The sequence below is a fragment of the Mustela nivalis genome, assembly GCF_964662115.1.
Source record: "Mustela nivalis genome assembly, chromosome: 2".
Taxonomy (NCBI): Eukaryota; Metazoa; Chordata; class Mammalia; order Carnivora; family Mustelidae; genus Mustela; species Mustela nivalis.
In genome coordinates this window covers 128,301,502-128,328,070 of record NC_139021.1, presented here as the reverse complement: position 1 = coordinate 128,328,070, position 26,569 = coordinate 128,301,502, and the positions used below count along the sequence as shown (strand labels likewise).

General features: G+C 36.3%; 1 protein-coding gene across 3 annotated transcripts in view; it reads left to right on the top strand.

Annotated features, from left to right (window-relative positions):
* Positions 1 to 26,569, top strand: part of CTNNA3 (catenin alpha 3) — a 1,840,263-nt gene that overhangs the window by 1,648,209 nt on the left and 165,485 nt on the right. For all 3 annotated transcript variants that reach the window (XM_082714750.1, XM_082714748.1, XM_082714749.1), the window contains exon 14: positions 15,113 to 15,205. In XM_082714750.1, coding sequence (XP_082570876.1) covers positions 15,113 to 15,205 — 93 coding nt within the window. The remainder of the gene's footprint in view (positions 1 to 15,112; positions 15,206 to 26,569) is intronic.

Genomic DNA, 26,569 nt, shown 5'->3' with positions numbered 1-26,569 from the left:
AATAAAATCTTGATGAAGAAGGAGTAAAATGTAAAACATGAAGAAGACAAGGATAGCTATTTTTATTTTATGGTACATGAAACCAACACCAAATAACCTTTTCATAGTCAGAGAATAAGTGATATTATCCAATTGCATGGGAAAACCTGTTTGATACAATATCAGTTCTTTATTGGTCATCTATAATTAGCAACTACCACATTATATGGCATTTTAATGAATACTTATTAAATAAAAAGTGAATGAATGAAGAAAAACCAAGAAGCAAAAGCTAGTTATCCTGACTTTTTGACCCCAAACACTGAACTTACTCCTTATTAAGTTCGATTTATAATATGTGAGTTATTTTTCTTCCATTATACAAAGAGTCCAGAGTTGAGGTCTGAAATAAAAATGGTATTTTGACAGTCTAATTCCTTGGTAGGGTCAAAAGATGCTTAAGTGACATGAAGAATAAAGAAAAAATTGTTTACAAGATCCTGGAAAATCTCGAGGTGCACTGGTTGTACTGTTCAATTCAGTATGTAGTTAAAGCAATTTGTAAATATTAGTGGTAAAATAATACAGGATAGCTCATGGAGTCTAGCAAAACAAATCAAACAGGACATTTTGTATAAACCAAAAAGTTTTCCACTGAGCAAATAAAGATGTATCTTGATAGGAGAATGTGAATAATATATTTCAATTTTCATGTAATTTTGATTAAAACTCAGTACACAGAACTTAAACTATGTTGCATTAGCTTCATAAAGATGATGCCCTCCTATGACTGATGACAGTGAAAGTCCCATAACATTTGAACATACTACATTTCATACCTAGTTAGTAATCCAGAATATCTTCTGAATGTAAACTCAATTTGAAAATGTTCTCTTTTTGAATATTAATAAAAAGCAATGTTTGATACCTTCAAGTTTTAAAAGAATAGCATCACACATACCCACACATACATACACAGCCCAGAGTCATTGAGATTAATTAAACCAAAGCTAATTCTCTTAGATAAAACATGGCATACTACTTCACCCTGACCCACTGATAGCAGGGATTTGGTTTCCAAATCTCTCCTGTCGTGAAACTAATTTTAGAACAGTGTCTCCTTTCTAGAGACCATATCTTACTTCTGGTCTCTGGTCAGGCAATGAGATCTGTAGGGAAAAGGAATTTTTAAGACAGGAAAATATTGGAAAAGGAAATAATTGGCATACTAAACTATTTAAAATAGAAAGATAATAAAAGGTGAGAGTTGAAAAATAAAAAGACAATAGTTCAACTGAAGAGTGCTTAGGATTTTTTTTTTTTTGGTCAGGCTCTAAAAAAAAATTATTTGTTTATATATAGTATATTTTATTGTTAGTTTTATTTATTATGTCACTTCAGTCTAATAAATAGATGACAAATTAATACTATTCACCTAAGATAGCCTGAGTGGTTTTCAAAAACAACATGCATGGTTTGCATCTGATGACATCTAAGACTACTTCTAGATAAATCCAGAAGGAAGTACTAATGGAAGGAAGGTTACCTGGAAAAAAGACAAAGTGACACATCATTAAAGCAGATAAAATACAGTAGATGCCTTCTGTATTTATTGCAGTGAACATTTGTAATTACTATTTTATTTTTTTACTCTGTTTTATTTTAATATGAACTAAACATATAGTCACATTAGTCATATACAATAGGAAGTGTAGGTATATAATTATCTTTAATTCTGCATATTTAAACAGATGTTTGACGATACCTTTCTGAAATAGCATGGGTCAACTTCTGCTTACATGTCAAGGATTAAGTTCTCCAGAGTATAAGCGTGGTGATACCTAAGCTATGATGGTTAGACGGTCAGCCTGAGTAGAATTACTTCCTGGTGGAATAAGGTGCTGACTCTCTGTGCTTCAAACCATATACACACATACACATGCACATCCTCATAACTTTATGATTTAGTCTAAAAGTTTCATATTACCTTGTTGTATTATTGATAATATTGTTAGTATTGGCATCCTATAATTTCATTTAACTACTACCAAGTTTTTTGAAAAACATTGCCTTGAATGAAGTAAAAAAAAAAAGTTTAAGGCTTGGTTTGATATTTTATAAACAGAGTTAAGCGACAGAAAAATCATATTGCTGCTGGAATATATTGTCATTCTCATCAGTGGTTTTTTGATATTCATATTCATGTACAAACAGAAAATCCCGCAGTTGGCATTATTCTTACTAAACATGTACTCTTTCTTACTTCTGAGCACCCTTGGTGTGATGACCCATGGATTAGAGCCCTTAACTGAAGCTCATTTTTGGTAACAGTTTCACATTTAAAATTAATATTTATAACAAAAATTGAACATTTTTTATTAAATGCATGGCCTCTCACTTTGAGTTGAAATATATTTTATTAAATAGTAAAAAAATAGTTTAAAGATTAATTGATTAAACACAACTTACAGTATTCCTGCTTTCATGAACTCATCTGAAATAACTTCATGTTGCATAGTCCCACTTATAAGTACAGTCTTGGGCTAAGCAAACAAATGCTCCTTTGTGTAATATATGTCTACATAGGCATTTCAATAAATAAATGCAAATTTTGACGGCACAATGGATGTGAAGTTGAATCTAAAAAACTGTGCATATTAAAGCATACAATTTGGTATGTTTTATGGACTAAAATATATAGACCAGAAACTATCACCACAATCATGATAAGGGACATATAATTCAAAATCTAAAACTGTAATCTAATCATTAACTCCCCCAGACCCAAATGACCAGCTATTTGACTTCTGTTCCTATAGGTTGCTTTGTAATTTTTATAAGGTTGTGTAAATAGAATTACACTGTAAGTACTCTTATTTGACTTCTTTCGCTAATCAAAATTATTTTGATATCCATAAATGTTGTTACTTGTATCAATATTCTATTCTTTTTCATCATTGAATAATATCATACTGAATGGGCATATGGTTGGTTATATTAGCCCCCTGATGAATATCTGAGCTGTATCCACTAGTTGGCTATTACAAAACTAGGTGTTACATTTATTTGTATGCAAGTCTTTGTGTAAATATGTTTTCATTTCTTTGCATTAAATATTTAGGAGTTAAGTGACTGGGTTCTATGGTATGTATATGCTGAACGTGTTGAGGAACACATGGACATTTTTTCAATCTAATTTCCTTACTCGTTTTGCTTCTACTGCACATCCTAATTCCATTGATCAGGGCAGGTCTGTGCAGAAACAGCACGGTGCATTTACCATGAGGTAGTTTCACAGTCACTTACATCGGACGACATCTTCAACAATGATGTACTCACTTGCTTCTATAAATAGGCCTTTTAGTTTGGGGACTTAAAAATCCCTTTATAGAGAGAGTATAATTCTTCCTTAGGGGTTGTCCAAATATTTGTTTTGTTGCATTCTAGTATTCTACTTTATATATAAGCTGCCAACTTAAGCTACCTTTTTCTAGTCGTGCAGGGAATTCTTATGTCCCATAAAGCAAACTTCAATCCAATAACCCTGAATAATATGTACAAAACTCTAATATAGATCTGAATTACTGTCTTCCTGAGCAACATCTCCTCAGTAATGTGCAACTTCGTTCATATTTTTCCATTTTTTAGTTCAGTGAAATAGAAGTGTCAGGTCTGGACACCATCGCCTTACATAATATCCGTGGCTGGAACACAGCAGGCTGTTTTTTGCTTTATTACCATGCCTGAGATTACTTTGCAAATCTAGATAGATGAATTTGGTTAGGACCATTGATATTACACCTGGCTGCCTTAACAATTTCTGGAAGTAAAAGATTTGCTGTAGGTTAAAAAATATATATCCCCACTGGGAAATCAAACCACAGCTTTCCTTCCCCCTCAAAATCTCTGTTGAGGAACGCTTTGTAAAACCAGTTTCCAGGACACTGAAAATGTGATACATGAAATAATGAAATAAGAGCTCCTACATATCCACAGAGCTAAAAAGGACACCATGGAAAATGGGGACTTAGCATGGAGACCAGGTATGGGATATTTCTCTGCATCTGCTATCACAGTCTTCTGTAGTGTTTACTCTGATAATGAAAACATATGCTTCAATTTTCCTCCCCCTTATTGAAAGCTTTTGTCTGTGTCCACATCAGCTTCAAGTATCATGCCCCATTGACAGACCTATTGCAAAGTGACAAGGCCAGTTCTCCCTGCAGTGAGTTTTGCAATCTTGCTCTTTTTTTTTTTTTCCTGACATGTCCTTGAAATGGCACATTCAACCTGAAGCAGACTTTCTTATAACTCATTGCTTGCTTTTTCCTCCTGATGATAAAGGTAATAATTTATTGTTAAATTTTTTTAATAAAACAGTATGAAGAAGAAAAAGTGTAAAATACTACACAACTCTCTGTCTGGTATATATGTAATGTTTTATATAATTAGAATATATATGCATGTATACATTAAGTTAAAGGTGTATCGAGTGCATTTTCTTTGCCATTAGATATTCTCTGAAACCCTTTTAATTATTTATTTATTTTGAGAGGGAGAGAGAGCATGCACATGAGCGAGAGTGGTAGTAGAGGAAGGTGGGGGGCAGATGCTGAGAGAGAATCTTAAGCACACTCTGTGCTGAGTGCAGAGCCCAAGGTGAGGCTCAGTCTCACAACCCTGAAATCATGACCTGAGCCAAAATCAAGAGTTGGACACAACCCACTGAGCCAGCCAGGTGCCCCTCTGAAATTGTTATTTTAATTTTTGTAAGCATTTTTTTTAAAGATGTCATTTATTTATTTGACACACACACACACACACACAGAGCACAAGCGGGGGGAGTGTCAGGCAGAGGGAAAAGGAGAAGCAGGCTCCCTGCAACACAAGGGGAGCCTGATGTTGGACTCGAACTCAGGACCCCTGGATCATGACCTGAGCCGATGGCAGTTGCTTAACTAACTGAGCTATCCAGGCACTGTAGAAAAGCTTTTAGAAACAGAAAAATGAATAAGTTTTCAGTTAGATAACCTCTTGTCAGCTGTCTCTTCTAAAGGTAAGAACACAAATTCACATACAGAGAGTCTATTTGGCATAGAGTTTGATGGAAAGGTGAGAATACAGTAAAATTTGTCTGGTTTCCATGGTAGCAGTGTTTATACTAAAAGTTGAAGGTCAAGTGTGGTTATTAGTCATCTGCTGTGGCTGCTACTACTACCCCACAATTCCTGCTGCCACCACTATCATTACCATCACCTCCACAAGTCCTCTTGCTATTATTATTGTATTGTTTCCAACAACAGCACACCTCCCATCTACAGAGCAGTGAGAGTAATTGTTCTGGCTTAATTCTCTATGGGATCATCAGTTAGTGCCTGTGAAGAAACATCATCCTATGTAGTCCTAGATAAAACCAGTTTAAAAAGTTGTGTTAAACCTCCTGAGAGGTTACAAGTCGAAAGGAACTTGTGATTTAAAGTTGCATGCAGCATTTCAAAAGGGCATCCTGCTACTTCACATTAAAAAAAAAAAATCATTTTGTTTCAATGTTCATTGTAAACAAACCTGCAATAGACTTGTAGAGTGAACAATAGAATTGAATGGGATTCCTTTTTTTTTTTTTTTTTTTACAGAAATCACAAGTAGGCAGAGAGGGAGGCAGGGAGAGAGAGAGAGAGGAAGAAGCAGGCTCCCAGCTGAGCAGAGAGCCCAACACGGGGCTCGATCCCCTGGGACCCTGGGATCTTGACCTGAGCCAAAGACAGAGACTTTACCCCACTGAGCCACCCAGGCACCCCTTGAATGGGATTTTTAAAATCATGTAGTTCAGTCCTTCTCATTAACTTCAAAAGAAGTTGGGTTCTCATCAAGTGAAGTATTTGTTCAAGGTCACAAGCTATCAAAGGGAGCATTTGACCTAGAACCAGATTCTCAGTCTTTATAAGTTGCTCTATCACAGTTTTTGCCTCAATATAAGAACTTCGGTAAGATACTTACCTTGGGTTTTCTGCTCATGATTTGGAATTAGGATATAAACTCAGAGCTCTGTCCAAAACCTTTCATAGTTTTGCTGATCTGAATAGCTTAATTCACATAGAATTTGGAGAAGAAGAAGAAGGAGGAGGAGGAGGAGAAGGGGAAGAAGAAGGAGGAGGGGGGAGGGGGGAGAGGGAGGGGGAGGGATGGCTCAGAAGCTTTTTTTTTTTTTTTTTCCCTTCAAATTTATCAGCACCCTTTTGCTCATGCTAGGGACCAAAATTGAATTCATCTCAAGTTTGGTATAACTTGAAGCCAGAGCACCATCCCAAGAAATAAGCAGTATTTCTTTTAGTTGAGTTTCTAAATACAATATATGGTTCAAGGTAGGTGGCAGTGGGGCAATGAAGAAAGGCTGAACCATCCATTTACTTCAGATGCCAAGTTTACTGAGGTCTAGAAATTATATCCTGCAGGGGGAAGGAGGAGATTAAGGACCAATCTACTGATGTGTTGCTGATCACAACCCCAAAGTACCTGGCCTGCCTTGCTCTATAAGCAGTATATTTGTGCTGTTTGAAGCTTTTTTTCTAGACTTGTAAATTTTAACTACTCAGTTCCCACATTAACCATGCATTTGTGACTACAGAGCTGTCTCATAAAACAAGCATAGAACCTACTCTGAGGTAGCGGTTTATTAACTGTGCAACATTGGATGGGTTTTGTTAACTCCAGGGCTCGGTTTCCTCAACTATGACATTAAAATGGTAGCATTTGCCTCTTCAGGTTTATTGGTAAGATTGAACGAGAAAAGGAAGGTGGAATAACCCAGCAGAGTGTTTTTAATGAATAATATTAAGACCTTGATTAAAAATGATTACCTCACCTTTCTGTTTCCAAAAAAGAAGAATGTCAGGGATCCTGATCTTAATCCAGGGTGTTTCTCATACTTGAAATTTCCAAAAATATGTTTTCATTCAAACCCTATTCTTTATGGCTTCATTAGTCTTTCATATCTTTATTTAAATGTCAACTGGAATACTGCTTATGACAGTTTCCACGAATTAGACATGTAGTCCTGGGAATTGGAGCTGGATCACCAGCTCATTTGGTGGTTGAATAAGTACCAGGATATTGATGATGTCACTTTCATTTATGACCCTCTTGCTGATTTGCTGTGTGCTTTTCTACAGTTATTAGCCTCATTTGTGTCTTCGGAACAGAGGCACGACTGCCACAAGCTTCCTGATAGAAAGAAAAGTTAAGGCTAAAATACACTTGACACTGTGTGATTCTATCACTACTTGAGTCCTTAAAAAGGCCTTATATAAACTTAAAAGATTGTAATGATCACCCCTTATGATAATCATCATAATCCAGATTCAACTACAAGGCCCTTTGTATGATCCACTATTTGATTGTTTGCTGGCCTGGATAGGTTTTTAAGTAGCAAACTAATAAAGAGACTTATTTCATAGAAAATACATGAAAAACTGAGATTGTGTCTCCTCTGTCAGCAGTATTCTGTATGTTCAGGATTTATCTGCCCAAGTTGTGCTCTTTGACTACATGTTTAATGATACGCTCTTATACATTGTAGATGTATTCTTTCCTCTTACTTAAGTGTATATATATTATATATATATATTCTGCAACTTAGCTGTGTCAAACTATGTTTCAACTGTTGTAGCCTTTAAGGCATATAATACTCATCCAGGATTTTTCATTTCACCATATAGAATAATTTATATGGTGTTATATTCTTAGCATGTTGGGAAAGAGGAAATGGCTTTTGGAACATAGAGGGATGATAATGGTACACAGAGGCAGTTTTGAAAGTTTTTTGAAAGATTATAAAAAGAAAATCCACCCATGATCTAATGTGGCAAATAGAGATATATGTCTTTATTCACATTATTCTTTATTTCCTTCTCTTTTTTCTTCCTTGTATGAATTCATTAAAAATCATATTTATTGTGTATCTACTTTTTGCCAGCATTGTGTTAGGGACTAGAGTTATAAAACAGAATAATACTAGCTACCTTCTCATTCCTTATCTGAGCGTGAAGATACCTTTGTTCAGGGAATGAACTATATCTCTAATCAATATGATGAACGGGAGTGAATTTGTTTAACTGAAATCAATGGATTTATCAGATCTCTTCTAGTATTGAGATTTCCTAGTACTGAGGAATCATTTCTTCCACATTAATATTATTCTTTCAGTTTAAGCATGAACTCATAAAATCTTAAAATTTGAGGGACTTAACAGAAAACATCAAGTTTTACTTACTTCCCCTCCCAATTGTGAAGATGAAAAAATTGAAGCCTAGAAAAATTATGACATTTTTCTAACAACATACAACTAATTGGTGACAAAGTTAGAATAAAGACCCAGGTGTCCTAACTTCAAATTCATTAATCTACCACAATAGCACAACCCCACCAACTTTCTGATAATACAAGAAGTGTGTCCCCAGGTTAATCTGAGGTACTTTACACTCCTTCCTGCCTTCTGCCTGACATTTCTAAGGAAATTTCTCTGTCTCATCATTCATTCTCAGTCTCAAACCATATAACTCTAGGGAATATCTTTTATTTCCATTTAATATCCTTACCCTTTCTTTCTCTTGAGGAGAAGGATTATGTTTTATTTGTCTCAAGATCCTTAGAATCTAGAATAATAGCTTGTTTCTATGCATAAAAAATAGACACTCAAATACGTTAGTTGAGATGACTTAATTTGATTTTTTTTAACCTCTTTATTAGTGATCAGACTTGGATTATCAGTGCATATCTTTAGGTAATCATTTCTTCATTATTAATAAAAGTTGAAAGAAGTACCGCAGAATGAAAGCAGCTCATTAAATGCTGACAGTACAACGGCGACCAAGTTTGTGATTTTATTTTCATAAATCTTCTGAGATAGTCCTGCAGGTATTTGTTTAGGACTAAAATGAACAAACAGTGCCCTCTTCTGTCTGGTAACCATAATGGTGCTATGCGGGGGTATGAATTTCAGTTTACAAACTCAGATGTAGAAGAAAAAAATGACTTTTTTTTCCCCCCTAAGTTAATCTGGTTTTATCTTTGTTCATGGGGAATTTAAACATAGTCATTTAAAGAGAAGACAAACTTCTCTTTACCTCTATCACTTGTGTTGCACCAGGTGAACCAAAGTTCTAGATCAGTAGTTCTCAAACAGGGATGATACCCCTAGAGGGGGCATTTGGAAATGTCTGGAGATACTTTTGATTGTCACAACTTGGGAGGCTTCCTACTGCATGTAGTGGGTAGAGACTAGGGATAGTGCTAAACATCCCACAATATGCAAGTTGGTCTCTTGCAACCAGAATTATTTACAGCAAGATGTCCCTAGTGCCAAGTTTGGAGACTGAGACTCTTTCCAGAATGACCCATTCTGAATGGGTCGTTCTGAGTCAGAATGACCCATCAATTACTTTTCATTGTCCCAAATTGTTTACCACTCAGATACCCATTGTCCTAGCACATGTAGCTCCTTCAGGTTTCCTACTTGCTGTTTCCAAAATACTTTATGGGAATATGTGAAACTCAGGTCTGAGTTTAGAAGATGGTGTTTTCTCTGATTCTTTTATGTCCATCCTGAACTTTCAGAGGGATACTCAGACATTTTTCTAGACTTCCAAATCTGAGAATCTTGAGTTTATGCAAGAACTCTCTCTTAACTTCCATAATCTTTATTTTTTTAAAAATGCAATCGAGGAATCTTTGCCTCAAACCTTCCCTTAAGCAAGGAATCATTAAATCAACACTTACTGAAGGCAGAAGTCGGAAAAAACTAAGCATTAATCTATAGCTTAATAATGTTCCATGACATTCTTCTGACATTGATACCAAAGCTTATGTGTCATTAAATCATTTATTCCTTTATTCAGTTGGGATCTTTTTACTGAAAGCATAGTATATTTTGTTTTAAGGTGCTCGGAGTAATAAAAAAGACAGACAATCTCCTTATCCTCATGGAAGTTATGTTCTAATGGGATAAGACTAAAACATATTCCCTCTCAAAAGAAAAGAAAAAATATAATTTCAGGTTATGATCAGAATTAAGATCAGCTTTCGAGAGCTAAAGAAAGAAATAATGTGATTGATGTAATAAATAAATGTAATACATAAATGTGATTTATTATGTAATAAATAATGTGTATGTGATGTAATAAATAAATGAAGTAAGGGGAGGGATTATTTTTAGGTAGACTGAGGGGATGACTGGATAGGGCGGCAGATAGGCCTACTGGACTCCCATGGTGAGGATCCAGCCATGTAAGAGCTCCAGGAACTCACCAGGCAAGAGAACAGTAGATACAAAGAGCCCAAGAGCCTGATGAGGAATGGGCTGATGAGTGGGCCATGTTTGAGGAATAGAAAAGGTGCCTGTGTGTGTTTCCAGCAAAAAAAAAAAAAAGGCAATTATTACTTTTCTAGAATTTGAAATTATTAGTATTAACAATATAGTAATAATAATAGTATATAATTAATAATATATTATTAATATATCTAAACCTCTTATAAAAATGTATTTGAATTATAGACTTTCCACTTTGACATTCCAAAATCGTCGTGTGCTATCAGTTCAGCTGGGAGGGCCTGACTCAGCATGCTATTCCCACTGCCTGGTTCAGAAGAAGATGCCCCATAGCCCCCTTCCTAATAGATTCCCAGAGTGTCAAGACTGTTCCCGACACCTCTGGAACAATTACTTGACCATAGTGAGCTAGGGATGGATACTCAGAGAAATATGATTTACGACTAAGTCATATGTAGGATTTAGAATTCAATCTTAATTTGAGAGGAAAATGTCAAGTATGACTCCTGTTCCTAGACTACTTTTTTCTTTTTTCTTTCCTTTTTTAATTTCCTTTCTTAATTTTCTCTTTTCCTTTCCTTCATTTTTCTATTAAGAGACTACAAAATTCTTTTTTATATATTTTAATATTAAATAATTATAAAGTCTGTGCCTGTGAATTTTTAAGTATACTGCAGACTGTCTGACTAGGAATGCTGAAAGAATTAGGGAGATAAAGTCCGTAGAGAGCATTAAGTGCCTTGGGAGATAAAAGATATATATATAAATGCAGTCATTTTTATCTCAGTAAGTATATATATGCATTAAAACCACCAATTTATGGTGACCCTGAAGTTTAATGTGCCACTATAGTTTATTGTGGCTCCAGTTTCTATATGAAAATCTCAGCCTGAGTATTTCCAAGTTCTATACCTTTTCTGGCCTCTCTTGCAAAAATAAAATGGGGCCTTATAATAAAATTAATAATAATAATTTTTAATAATCATAAACAGTATTAAACTTCAGTACTTTCTATTCACTAAATAATGGTCCAGTTCATCATCTTATTTGATCCTCACAATAATCCTAAGAATTAGGTAATATGTTTGCCATTTTACCAGGTGAGGGAATTAAGTTAATTTCAAATCACTCTGAGCTGCCTAAGGAAGGCTTCACAACAAATAAGAATTAAATAGAAAGGCATGAAATAGTGTATCTGAATTCTGATACGAGAAATAAATGAGTAATGACTGACTTTATTAACCCTCATTCCAGGGGGGGAAAAAAATCTTGGTTTGGTTTAAGGACAGCCTATCTTGGAGAGGGGAAGTCATTTCCATCATCAGTAAGAATATATGTGAAAGTGAATCTTTGCTGGGCCCAGCTTAAGGAATAATTTTACTCTTATATAATGAATAAAATTATATCAAAAAAGATCTTTACTTGGACTTTAGGAGAAAGCAGTATGTATGGCATTATATTAATCCCTGTGTAGCATAGGACATTAGATACTCAGAATGGGGTGAATGTAACTAGAATCAGCTAGTAAGCATCAGAACAAACCAGAATAACAAATTCGGAGTAAAATGAAAGTATCCAAATTACTACAAATGTTTTATCCAAAAATATAAAGGGTTTTGATGGGATGAGGGATAGAAGAGTGGAAGAGGTGAAAAAGCAGTAGAAAGAAAGAACCAAACTTTTCCTGAGTTCCAGCTGTCTATGGGCTAAGCAATCCCTACTTAACGCGTCTTAGTTCAACTGAGCCTAGCAACACACTTCAGGGTTAGGTATTATTATCTAAAATTTTGTTCTGAGGAAACCAGCATTTAAAATGGTACACAAAATACCAAAGCCCCACAATCACTAATTGGAGAGCCAGAATTCAAATTTAGGTCTGTATTACTCAACATTATTGGGTCATTCTACTGCATGACACCGTCTTAAGGTAGTTGGCCTCGCCTTCCCTAGAATGAAACTTGATTAACACACACACACACACACACACACACATACACATTCCAGATGCTTGCACCTTCCAAAGTTACCGGATGCATAGAAGCAAGCTATCTTTCAGAGTGTGTAATATAGGGTAACCCCAGTTTCCTTCTCCCTTTTACAATGTTTGCTCTATTATTATTTGTCTTGAGACCTGCAGGTGTTAATGTATCACCTCAAAAGTGATTAGAATGCTCCTCTTTTTGTCTTAGTTTCCACTTAACCAGTAACATTGTATAATAACATTGTATATTCAACTTTTTATTTTTGCAATACTAGCTAACTGCTTGCCTGACAGAATACAAAATGCTGCCAGCAAATGTTTTGAACACTCCCCCACTGATTTTGTTCCTGAAAAGAAGAGGTCAGTCCTATGTTAAAGAAAAAAAGAAAAGGAAAAAACCCAACACAGAAATATGTGGGTGTAAATTGTAGGCTTATCTCTTCCTGTGGTATCACCAACAAAAATGGTACTTGTGACTTCTGACAGCAGCAGTTGTTCTTAGTTTCTGTTAAATCACTTTATTTTGAGTTGAATAAAATGTCGGAATCAATGATGAAGTTATATGTCACTTCACGGGAGAGTATAATCCAAGAAATTAACAGCAGACATTTATAAGGAACAGATCACAGTAGTAGCACCAGGCAGCCATCAGTTGCAAAATAAGACCTAAGAAAAGAAATCTGATCAACTGAATTTATTTGGGTGTTTCAGGGGCTGATGATGTATCCAGGAAGGAAATTGCAAAGACCCTTTCTCAAATAAGGTGGGAAGAATACACAAAAACAGCTAATAATAAAACATGTGATTGTGTAGAAATTCCACAGTGGTAAACTTATGGTATTAATACCTAAGAGAAAAGAATAAATTGCCCAGTGAGCATAACTGCACACAGTTCCTGCAAAAAGGAGCTGCATGCAGAGATAAAGATACACAACAGTTACTCGAGCACATCAGAGACCTTGGCAAGAGGGGCTATTAATAGCCAATAGGAGTCAGTTGAAATAAATGGAGAGAGTTGGTGATGCTAAGTGCAAGTCTTAGAAAGCAAAGAAAATGCAGGTTAAAGAATCGTGAGATGGGAACAAATCTAAGGCCATTAGTAGTAGGAAATAGGTAGTTTGCTCCACAATGTTAGCTAATTATGGCAAGTTCCCATCTCTGGAGTGGTCCCAAGGGAAGGTAAACTCTCCACAGCCCTGAAAATAAACAAAGGACCTGTGTGCAAAGCAAGGTTTAAGGGAAACCAGGGCCAGACTGAGGAGGCATCCCCTGTCCCTGAATAGTCTTTAACAGCCAGGTGTAAAGAAGAGATCTCCCACTTCACATCCAGTAGCTTTTCACGAAATCTGTTTGATTTCTGGATTTCTTACCAAGACTCTGTATTACATGAATCACACATCATTTAAATGAAAACAAGTATCGAATTAATTCTTGTTAAGTACTTTTACTTGGATTTGCAATAATGACAGATATCTTTAAATTATTGCCCCAGTGGAATTAAGGAGAAGAGATTAAGTGAGATTAGATTAGATATTTAAGATTAAGATTGGATACTACAGCATAACACAAAAAAATTAGTTTGAAATATGGAAAATGGAAGCACAGTAGAGATACGGTGAGAATGAGTGTGTGCTATTGCCTTTGATATCTTTTGTTTTGCTCATATCCAACGTTCTTTTCAGCTATCGCTGATAATTTTGCTTCAGCGATTCAAAAACATGGAGAGATTTCATTGTAGTGATACGACAGTAAGCCCAGGAGACCAAGTCCTTACATCACAGGGTAAACAACAACTGGCTGCCTGATTCAGCAGCAGTGTGCAATTCGGTATGATCACCATCAGCACAGTGGAAGTGGAGGGGTCAGGGAAGGAAGGTTTGGCCAGGTCTTCTGGAGCCCGACACCACCCAGATACAAGATGTTTAAGCTGAAATTGAAAAAAAAAAAAAAAAAAAGGAAATGGAAGTAGATTAGCTATTTAGACACTGAAGTTAAAATATCTATTCTTTAATTTCCTAGAAAATTTAAATGCTTAGTAATTTTGGTACCATTTCCATGTCATATAGTTTTAATTAGAATTACACCATCCATTTATCACATGTGAACACCTTGGTATGTGATGACCACATCATGGATTAGCCAAATCGCTCTTCACCCAGAGAAAAACTTTCCTGCTTATTTTGCTTTCTTTTTCTTTCAGAATTTATTGGGATATAATTCATATACCTAACATTCACCATCTTAAAGTGTAAAACTGGGTTATTTTAGTATACACACATGATCTTGCGGTCATTACCACTATCTAATTCCAGGACCTTGCGAGCATCCCAGAGAGAGACGCATGCGCAGAAGTCGTCATTGCCCCCTCCCTCCTTCCCCCTCCTTTAGGAACCCCGGGTCAAATTTCTGTCTCTACAGACTTGCCTATTGCAGACATTTCGTACAAATTGACTCACACAACATGCGGACTTGTGTGACTGACTTTTCACTTACCCCAAAATCTTCAAGGTTCACCTGTGTCGCAGCATGTATTGCAGCATCCATTGCTCTTCCTAGCCAAATAATAGTCTATTCCATATAATTTTGCTTATTCCTCAGTAGATGCATGCCTCAGCCGTTTCCACTTTTTGGCTATTACGATTGGCAAGGCTAAGAACATTTCTTTTTACAACTTTTTGTGTGGACACTTATTTTCGTTTCTCTTGGGTATATGCCTAGGAGTAGAACTTCTGGGTCATATTGGTAGCTCTGTGCTTTCTTTCTGAGGTACTGCCAGACTGTTTTCCATTTTGCATTCTCACCGGCAATGCTTTGCTTTCTTTTTATAGACCCCAGAGGAACTGGAGGATGTTTCTGACTTGGAAGAGGAACATGAGGTGCGCAGTCACACCAGCGTTCAGACCGAAGGGAAAACTGACAGGGTAAGTCAGCTCCCTGGGAGGAGAGCTGTAGGCTGTGCCCTCTTGTTGTCAATCAGGCAGCCTCTCATAGGAGGGACTCCAGGATCTGGAGCCAGTTTCGCAAAGCCCAGGAGAATGAACCCCAGAATGCATGGGCTGTAGCACGAGGGGAATTGCTTCCTTGACATTGAAAACTCACAGTGACACCATTTCTGGCCAGGTAGTAAATTACTCCATACCCCGTCTAATCTCTATACCAGTCATGGGAATAAGGAATTGAAATGTGTACACATTTGTTAAAAGTAGAAAAGAGAAACAAAGAAGTTATAGTATTTTAGATTTATAGAACTCTAAATTCTAGAAAAAGTGTATTTCTGAGAAACTACCCCTATACGTTTCTTCCTTTCTGCAATGCCACCTTCTCTTACCCTCAACACAGACACACACACACACACACACACACACTCACACACATGCCTCCAATGATGATAATCGACTTCTGAATTATTCTGTGGCATTGTATTTCACTTTACTTATACCCAGTACTTGGAAATCTGTGAAAGTTTGGCTTGCTAGTCAACGACAGTATGCAACTGCAGACCAACTACAGAACTTGGGTCTGAAAGTCAGGTGATATAGCATAGTGGCTAAGACTAGAACACATCTGAATTAGCCATTCCTTTTCTGTGTCACATAAAAAATTCATTCAGTCTTTCTCTGACTTGGTTCCCTGATTTGTAAAGTGAAGATACTTCAAGTACTTCTATATGTGAACTATTGTGGGGATAACTCAGTTAATTAGTAGAGCACTTAACACACTGCTTAGCTCATAGTAAGTTCTCAATAATCATGAGTTATTCTTTGTAGTTGTCTTAGGGATAGTATAATTATCATCACTTATTACTACTATTAATTATTTAAATTCAGTGACATTATATTTGGAGATGGATAGGAAAAGATAAATTTAAGAAAGTTCCACGTGTTAAAATATTCAGATTACTTAGAACTGATATATGTTAGTCACAACTCCTGTGTTTTATTAGAAATGGTGGTTTTCTTGAGCTTGCATTCCATGCTGGTTATTGAGTTAATTCCCAGCCTTCCAGAAGCCACTTCATGTTGGGAACTGTCTGGGGGCACCCGGCATCTGAAAGAAGTTTCCTTCTAATCTAGTAGGCATCTTTGTTGAGAAGGAAATTTTTCCAAATGGCAATGGAATTGGAAATAAATTTTGCTAATAACATAGTTTGCTCATGCTTTCAGGTAAGTGAGTGAGTGATTCACTTCACTGTGGCTGAGCCACTGGAGGTGGAGGGTAGCTGTCAGGACTTAAAAGGTAATTAATAAGGGCAAATTTTGTTAAAATAAAGGTAGCCTTAGTAGGATGCTGGGATTAGGATAAACATACCATAGTTCTCATTCTGGATCATCACATGTAGACAATAAAGACCTTAAATCTTAGAAACTTCAAATTTCTTCATTGAAAAATGAGAAAAATAGGGGTACCTGGGTGGCTCAGTGGGTTAAGCCTCTGCCTTCTGCTCAGGTCATGATCCCAAGGTCCTAGGATGGAGCCCTGCATCAGGCTCTCTGCCCAGCAGGGAGCCTGCTTCCCACTCCCCACCTGTCTCTCTGCCTTTATGTGATCTCAGTCTGTCAAATAAATAAATAAAATCTTAAAAAAAAGAAAATGAGAAAAATATTATCATACCTTCTCAAGCATTCTTGATAACTTTAAGCTAATGTAAATGAAAGTATTTTATAAACCTTAAAATTCATATGCTAAGAAAATAAGCTTCTTATTACTACTATTTTGATTGTGTTTTTGTTCTTGGCTGAGGTTACAGGCCAGCTAGCTAGATGGCAACCTGACTATTGTAGGTTAAGAAGTTGATGATCTCGATAGCCCTGGATCTTAAGAATCTTTCATAGAAGCTGCTGTTTCTAACCATGTAGAAATCACCCTGGAGCTGCTCTGTATTCTGGATTTGTGTTCCACTGTGCACAGTTCCCTGACAGGCCAGTTCATCTGGAATGCCCCTGGGCAATAACCTCACTACAGTCTCTTGGCAAGATAGATCCCTAACCATCAAATCTACTGGGAGCAACGTTATATTCAACCTGGCCACTCTGTGCTTTAGTAAATCTCCCTGCATAAATTCCAAGTAGTTTAGATTTTCTTCACTTCCTGCCTTGAGGCTTCTCTGAAATTGCTGTGTAGAATCCCTCAGGAAGCTGATCAGATATTCTAATACATACACAATCCTATGTGAAACATTAACACTCCACAGAGCAACCTCAATGAATACTCGTATTTTCCCTGGATGAACCATTTTGCATTTTGCCAAGGTCTCCAAAGGATTCCCAGGGGGATCAGGCACACCTCACACCACAGTGAACAGTTTGATAATATACCTTTGGATTTGTTCTCCTTTTTTTTTTTTTTTTTTTTTTTGGTTTGTTTTTGTTTGTTTGTTTGTTTTTTGTTTTTTGTTTTTTTCTTTCCTGATCCAGTCTTCCCAAGCTTCTAGTTCTGTTCCTGAAGATTTCATCCCAGCATCAGCTACTTCCCATTCTTAGGCTCTGCTTTTGAGGGAAAAGAAGAAAAGATAGTCACAGTACATAAAATAATTAATTATCACATTAACTTTGATATACTGATACATTATCCTGGTTTTACTAATAAGATCACTGAGGCGCAGATTTATATAACTTGTCTAGTAAGTGGGTTATGTTTTCAGACAAAGAACCTGGGTGATTACCACATGTCAACTCACTCAAAATATAGAATTAGTGGAATGAATCTTTTACTAACAAGCAAACAAGCCACCACCACCACAATAATCTTGATTCACCATCAGTGGAATGAAAGGATGCTATAGTGGTCTGAGAACTGGAGGAAGGATACAAATTTTCTTTTAAAATTTAAAGAGTAATTATTATACAGCGTGGACAATTTAACTCAAATAGCAACCTCTTACTGAAGACCTGATCTGTGAGTTTATTCCTACAGAATCGGGGCTCGTGGCAGGACAGCTCAGACTGTCCCCCGCCCAAACCACCTGAGCAAAATGTTCATGTTGACAGGTTTTATGATTTCTCTCAGGCATCTGGCACCCCTAACAGACCCCATATTCTCTATCATTGTACCTCTATGCTTATCTTTCCATGTTCAGTCTCATATCCATTTGAGACTTTATCACTGTGTTCTATCCAGCATTCCCGAAGTTTCCATCCATTGGGCTCCGTCTATTCTTTGACACATTTCCCAGATACCATCAGGTTGAGAAGATCCCATAAGATTTTGAAATGGAATCTGTTGAGAATTTTTTGAATACTCATACCATGCTCAATGAGGAATTTCTGGTCTCTGAACAAGACATGTGTTTGGGTTCCTTTTTGTTTGCTGCTAAGTGCCTTTTTGGTTCTTGGCTTAGGCAGACTCTGCTATATGGAACATGCCATAGAACTAATTTCAGGCACTGTTTAGTCATGGAGTGACAGTTATTTATTATCATTTTATTTTTTGCATTTCACTCCCAGTAGCTTTGGCTCAACATCATCTGTTATAGCTGTCATCAGTAGCAAATGCCACTGGGCATTGTAAAGGTCTATAACCAACAAATAATGATTTAGAGTCCACAGTCAATCAGAGCGAAATACTAAAAGACCAACAGTGCATGCCTTATGAAGTAGCAGAGGAACAGCACTGGAAATTAGTGATTATCTTAATTATTAAACATGAATACTCACTAGACCAATACTGTGGTTATATCCAGTAATCAGGCATTCCACAGTGATACAGGAGTGTGATTTTGTTATAGATTTACAGAACATTCTTTAAAGATGTTATTGTTTATTCTGATCATGCTCTTAGCAAGGATAAAATAGAAATCTTTTATCTGAAAAACTCAAATTTGAAAGAGACATGAAAATAGATTCCTGTTAAGATCATCAAATTTCTAAACCTACTGGCAATAAGACTTTTTGGTAAGTCCTAAAAGCTTTCTAAAAGATTATACTAAATACATGCTAATTCATATTTTCTATTTAAACAGAACAGTGCCAGTTATCATTTAACACTTTATAGCTTACAGAATATTTCCAAATTGGTGTCTTACTTAACAAAAGCTGTGGAATTTTTCTTTTTCCCTTGATTATACTAACTAGGGAATTTAATTCAAAGGATTTCAGTACTTTATGCAAATCATGTAGACTGGAACCAAATCCCAGGTCTTCTGGCATGAACCACACTCTGTCCAGTGTAACACACTTGTAAGCTGGGTTAGAATCTCACCATTCCTTAAGATCTCATTACCCTCCTATTGTTACAGCCAGTATTATGGAGTTGGTATTATCATTTATCTACTAGAAAAATGATTCCTGAAACTGAAGACCATAAACCTTAAGTATCAGACTTGTTTAAGCCTCACAAGTTTCAAAATGCCTCAATGCTACAATCGTCCATCAATAACAAAATCATTTTATTGTTTACAATTTAAAAACTACATAATGATGCCCAGACCTTGTCAGTCTCTTCCCTTTACCTTTACCTTGATGAAGTGGATCATTTTACCTTGATGAAGTCGAATATTAATCAGGTAGAGTCAGATAGTGGCAGACATTATAGGACAATACCGGACCTCCAAGCACAGAATCTGGAGAAGTGAGGCAGTTACTCCTCAGTCTCTTATCCAGTTAGTCTCTGTGATACTTCAATAGAGGGAACATTCCAATTCCTAGATTTCCTCCCTCATTTATTTATTGTCTCAATTATTTATTGTCTGCAGGAGGAGCAGCAGGAACAAGAGACTTTCAGGAAATAAAGTATCCTCAGAGTGGTGGCTCAAAGTATGTTTTTCATGCCTACCTGGGGTTTTAGGAGAATATGGGCACCTGGGTGGTCCAGTCCGTAAACTATCTGACTTGATCCCAGGGTTGTGAGTTCAAGCCCCATGTGGGGCCCCATGCTGAGCATGAACTTAAAGACAACGACAACAAAACAAGATTGAAAGAGAGTTTTGTGAGTGGAATGGGTGAGCAAGTGATTTGCCTTTGCTAGTATTGGCTTGTAACGTAGAGATGTATAAACTTGGGAGTTAGATAAGCCTTGATTCAAATCTGGTTTCCACCTAGTACTAGCCGTATGATCTCCGAAAAGTTAGTGTATATTTGAAACTGTTTTCTAATCTGTAAAATTGTGATGATCATATTAGTAATTGTATCTATTTTATAGTCATTCTTGAAGATGAGATAAATGAAAAGTTCCAGTTCAGTTCTTGGCATATGTGAAGTCTTCAATCAATTTTGATTTTTTTTCAAAGATTTTACTTATTTATTTTTTGTGAGATCTGTTATCTATTATTTTTATTTATTATTATTTATTATCTATTATTTATATTTACTTATTTATTTTTGTGAGATCATTTGACTTATTTTTGTGAGAGAGATTGAGAGCGAGCACGGGCAGTGGGAGGGGCAGAGGGAGCAGCAGGCTCCCCACAGAACAGGGAGCCCAATGCCAGACTCCATCCCCGCACCCTGGGATCATGACCCAAGCTGAGGCAGATGCTAAACTGACTGAGCCACCCAGGTGCCCTCAATTTTGATTTTTATATAAAAAAAATGAATTTCGTAACAAGTGTAGAATTGTGTGTTGGTGTTATACTTTGACTTCCTTTTGAGTAGCTCAAGAAGATTTGTAAATACAGGTCTCAGTCTTCTAGAATGAGATTCCTTTGGTTTTTTGTTTTTTGGTGCTAAGCATTTTGACATGCTGGAAATTCTATTATGAAGTCTTTTGAAGCAGTACCCCACCCCCCACCGGAGGGCAGCTTATCAGAAACAGCTGCAAGAGATTAGAAGGAAGATGACATTAATGTGATTTTTAATGATGCTGGCACTTTATATATATATATATATATATATATATATATATATATATATATATATATCTTATCCACATATATAATGTAGAACTGAAATAGTGATCATAAAAACCAACTCTTGATAGTGAGATAAAACGGAAAATTTGACCTAGTAATTGTCAAATTTGTAATTTCTTTATTGGATGCCTGGCCCTGCCCTGGGAGTTTTTCTTCTTTGTGGAATGTTTGTATTGTGATGATCCATTAGTTTCTATTTCTCTCAGTCTTCACTTACCTTCATCAAGTTACACAGGGCTTAATTTCCAAAGTTTACGGTACATACTCGGAAAAAAAAAAAAAAAAAGAAGAAGAAGAAAAAGTCACTCATCCTGACTTTTATAGGCTGCATGTTAGAATCAGTTTTTCAAGCAGTCATTTGAAGTCACCTTGTATTGAGGGAAATCTTATAATTACAATGTGGATGGATCTAAGGTATCTAGAGAAAGAATGCTAAGTGAAATAAGTCAGTCAGAGAAAGACAAATACCATATGATTTCACTTATATGTAGAATTTCAGAAACAAGATTAATGAAAAAATTAAAAGAAGCGAACCTAAAACAAAACAAAACCCAGACTCTTAACTATAGAGAACAAACTGAGGGTTACCACAGGGAAGGTCAGTGGGGGATGGGTGAAATAGGTAAAGGGTATTAAAAGTATGTCATCATTATGTGCACTGAGTAATGTATAGAATTGTTGAATCATTATATTGAACACCTGAAAGTAGTATATAACACTGTATTTAACTATACTGGAATTAAAATTTTAAAAAAAATAAAATTTCCTTTTATTTTTCTATTCCTAAGAAGAACTTATGTTCTAATGGTTCTTCCTTCTGCCAATATAGCTTGAAAGTCAATAGGTCTCAAAACTAAAGAGACGATTTTGTTCAGTCTCACACAATTTAAACTCTGATGATAGCATCCTGTAGATGAGGAATGAAAGAGGGAACTCATTTAACATTACTGATCGAGGTCAGTACTGACCAAGATTTTCATTTGAGAGTATTTGAAATTGTGATCTCTAAATGCTAAAATTCAGTTTAGTGGACATAACATAAAAAAAAAGACAAAAAACTTAGAAATTGATCATTTTGATTATAGTCAGATCATCCTTCAGTATGATAAAATTACACCACCTTTTTAAAGGTATATTATTTGTCATACTTACTGATGATCCAAAATTCAAGAAATTGTAATATGTAGTCTTTGGTGATTAAGATTTCTCATATTTTTAATATTATCTTCCCTTAAGAGTATATATTTTGTAAGTCTGTTCTGCTTTAGGGAATATCTTTGAGTCCATTGAATCTGTGTAAGTTCTATACATAGAAGTAAATTGGGGCAGAAATAAGAACAGTTGCCTAGGTTACTGGACACAACCTCAAAACGTCAACAGCAGCAAATGAATGGGAGCATGTCAAATGTTAAAATACGGGAGATGTTTCTTGGGGTAAAAAAGAAATAGCCATGCACACTCTAACATCATGTTGGTAATTGGGAGAACATCCTTCTTGTGGCTTTTTATAATGCTGAATCAGCTGGATATTCTCCACCATGAAGACAGAAAAAATGCCATGAATGGATAGCTTGTTTTAAAAATTAGAAACATCTTAATAGGCCCTATTTATTATCAGAAGGCACTCTCAGGAACTCGAATTTATACTGAATTAACATGCAAAATATGGTAAGACATGACCTCATTACCTTTCTCATGATATAATTTGGTTTAGGTTACTCCGACAAACGCAGTGTGCACAAGCTGATGAAGTTACATCATTCAAGCAGCGTTATACTAGGCAATGCATTTTCTCTTAGCAGTGTCTTTAATTTCTGTTGTGTACTTGGCAATAACTCTGCGTTCCTATCTTTCTGGCTGATCGTTCTCAGTGCTTCATGGTTTCCTCTTCCTCTGTTTACTTCTCAAGCGTCAGGGTTTCACGGGAGCTCTGATCTAAGCTCTCTAGTCCTCCAATTCTACCCAGTTTCCCTGAACACTCTCATACATCCAAGATTTCAGATGTCTTGCATAGACAAGCGAATGTAGCCACGTCCTGTGTCGTGAGCTCTGACTACTTATACTGGCAGGTTTGCAAGTTTCCTCTCCTCACATGTCTTGTGACACTTGCTGTTTCCAAGCCTGAATGCATCGCCTTACCCTACAAATCTACTGTATATTCCTGATAACAATTCTGTACATTTCATAGAACCCATCTGAACCTGGGAATGATTTTTTACTTCCCTCCACAGCTAGGCATGCAACATGTTCCAGCTTTACTATCTTCTTTTTTTTTTTTTTTTTTTTTTAAAGATTTTGTTTATTTATTTGACAGAGAGAGACACAGTGAGAGAGGGAACACAAGCAGGGGGAGTGGGAGAGGGAGAAGCAGGCTTCCCACCGAGCAGAGAGCCCGATGCAGGGCTTGATCCCAGGAACCCGAGACCATGACCCGAGCAGAAGGCAGACGCTTAAGGACTGAGCCACCCAGGCGCCCCTTTACTATCTTCTAAATATTTTCTGAACTTTTCTATTTTTTCACCACCTCCATTATCACTACCTTGAAAGAAAATGTTGCACTGGACAAAGTTGAACAGGAAAGGAAGCATTTATTCAAGGCTATTGCACTAGGGGTAAGAGACCAGAACTTTGCATTTGACTCTCTTAGAACAAAGGGCTGAAAATTTTTCAGAGATGGGATAAGGGAGATTGTATGCTCTCTGTTTTCACTAATTGGCTTTGCCCAAAGGAAAAGTGAAATTTCTCTATCTTCATGACAGGAGGTACTTTTATAACTTGGAGCAAGATGCTGCTAAATTTAGGTTCCCGCCCTCCCACTGAGCCTAGGAGGTAGAGGCTTTATGTTCTTTGATGATGGTATGTCAAAGGGACAGCTTCTTAGTTCTTGAGAAAGACAGTCCTTGTTTGTAAAGCTGTTGAGAAATATTTAGAAATGCTTACATCTTAAAGGGGCAAAGAATTTACAACAACTTTTGTAAACTATATACTATAAAAAAAGAAAAGGTCAGGGACCTAGAGTCAGAAAGAAGCCTTTCTAAAATTTAATCAAGCTGAGGGGAACATTAAGGCCATCTTGGTTACTATCTTAGGTCAGGTCCTATCATTTCTCACCTAGATTTTTTTTTTAGCAGACTCCTAAATTGTCTCCTGCCTTTAGTAAACCTTAATTCTCTCACTTGAACTTAAGATGGTATTTCAAAAGTGCAAATCTGTCATCTGTCACTATGCATAAAATCTCCTCAAGGTCTCAGTGTCTCCCTTGTCCTTGGCATGAAATCTGGTCCCTCAATGCCCTGTGTAAGTGAACCGGGTTCTGTTTCCTGCTTCTCTCTTCTGCCTCTTATTTCACACTTTCCATTGTACAGATGTCTCCCTTCCTATAAGCACCAGGCTCTTCCTCTGAGGCACACAAGTCCCTCACCTCACCATCCTCCTCTTCACCAAGAATACCTGCTCATCATTAGGATTCCAGATTAGCCTCAACTTCACTGTTACAGACTGGAGTGTAGTTTCCTTCCAACATTCAGGCCTGGATCTGAATGTAGCACGTGGAGATTCCCATATCATGACATTCACTGTGCATGCATAATTTCTTACACAAGGGCATTTCTTTTTTTCTTTCTTTCTTTTCTTTTTTTTTTTTTTTTTTTAAGATTTTATTTATTTATTTGAGAGAGTGAAAGCACATGAGAGGGGAGGTCGGAGGGAGAAGCAGACTTCCCATGGAGCTGGGAGCCTCATGTGGGACTTGATCCCAGGGCTCCGGGATCATGATCTGAGCTGAAGGCAGTCACTTAACCAACTGAGCCACCCAGGGACCCCATAAGGGCATTTCTTCTCCTCTCATTAAACCTCACTAAACTTCATTGGTGCAGACAACATGAATTTTCTCTCTTTTAGTGCTTATTACCCACTGCCTGGTAGAGATATATGAGAGACGATGAGGAGAACCTTCCTTTTTTAAGACATCTTGTCTCAAAAGTGTACTGTTCCTCAATATATTGAACCTAGGGGGTTACATTAATTTCTTTCTTGCTCTTTCTTCCTTTCAACAGTTGTACCTACTTGTGCTAGATAAACCTTACTATAAATTGCTAGGTCACAACTCTGAAATTTTCAGTGGCTCTCTACTACCCAGTCCCTGCTAATATAAATATTAATTGTTCTGTTTCTTTTGGCAAAGTCCTTTGCAATGGCCCCTTATTCCTGGCTGTATAAAGTATACAGATTCAAAAACTGCTTTTTATTTGTTGAATTGATTCTTGTGTTCCTGAACAGTAGGGCTATCCCTGAGGCTGTATCCATGATCTTTCTCATGTCTGAATTGCCTCCTTTTGTTTTTTTTATTCCCTCCAAACACAAAAGTTCTTCAAGATGAGCCCAACTCCCTTTATTTCCATGATGTTTTCTTTGCACAGCCTCTTTGATTTAATGATACAAAAACTTCTGCTGAGAGACTGTTGAAAGGCGTTTATTCATTCCTTTCAGATTTTTACATGCTAAGGTCACCATGCTCTATCCACTCTGAAGTAGTGTAGCTGAATAGTGTCACCTCTTTTTAATTCAAATTCTTCACTCAAATTGAAATTTAGGGTCATTCCATTGATTGTAGAGGTCAGTGTATAAAAATTGGAGCAAACTAACATTTAAAACATTGCACATTATTTATCCCAAAATTCTTATATTAGAGTTCTTTTCATAAACACTTCTTGAGATTTCAATCTGGGAAACACTGTTACCAAATATCTAAACATACTCTCATTTATCAATGGAATTATATTGCAATATATACATTTCCACCTTGCTTTGGTTTCTGGGAAATTCTGAGTTAAAATTAGTGTCTAGTAACTAATCTTAAATACCTGCTATATTTGTCTCTTTGTTCTCATTCAGTTATCTTATTTTTCTTTAAAAATAATCTCAAATAAAAATTCTGATAAAAAATACTTAAAAGGTATCTATTTTATTACAGTTCTACCCAATATATTGTTCTTGTCACCACTAAGGTTATATATTTTAGAGTAAGAGGAGAAAGTAAGTATACCCAGTATTGGAACACTTGGCTGACTCAGTTGGTAGAACATGAAATTCCTCATCTCAGGGTCCTGAGTTCAAGCCCCATATTGGGCATAGAGCTTACTTTAAAAATAAATAAACAAACAAACAAATAAATAAATAAGTATATCCAGTATTATATCTTTTTATAGTAATTTCAGTTGCTGTAATTTAAGGCTAAATCTCTTTATTCTTTAATTATAGAATAGAACCTTGGCATTTACAAATGTATATAACCTATTTTTTTAACATTGTTGGATAACCCAAAAATTTATGTATGATGTTATTTATAAGGCCACTGGAGCACGAATTTAAGTGATATATTGTGATATTTATATATGATTCACTTGCTTGTTAGCGAAATGAAGCTTTCTCCAAGCTTTAA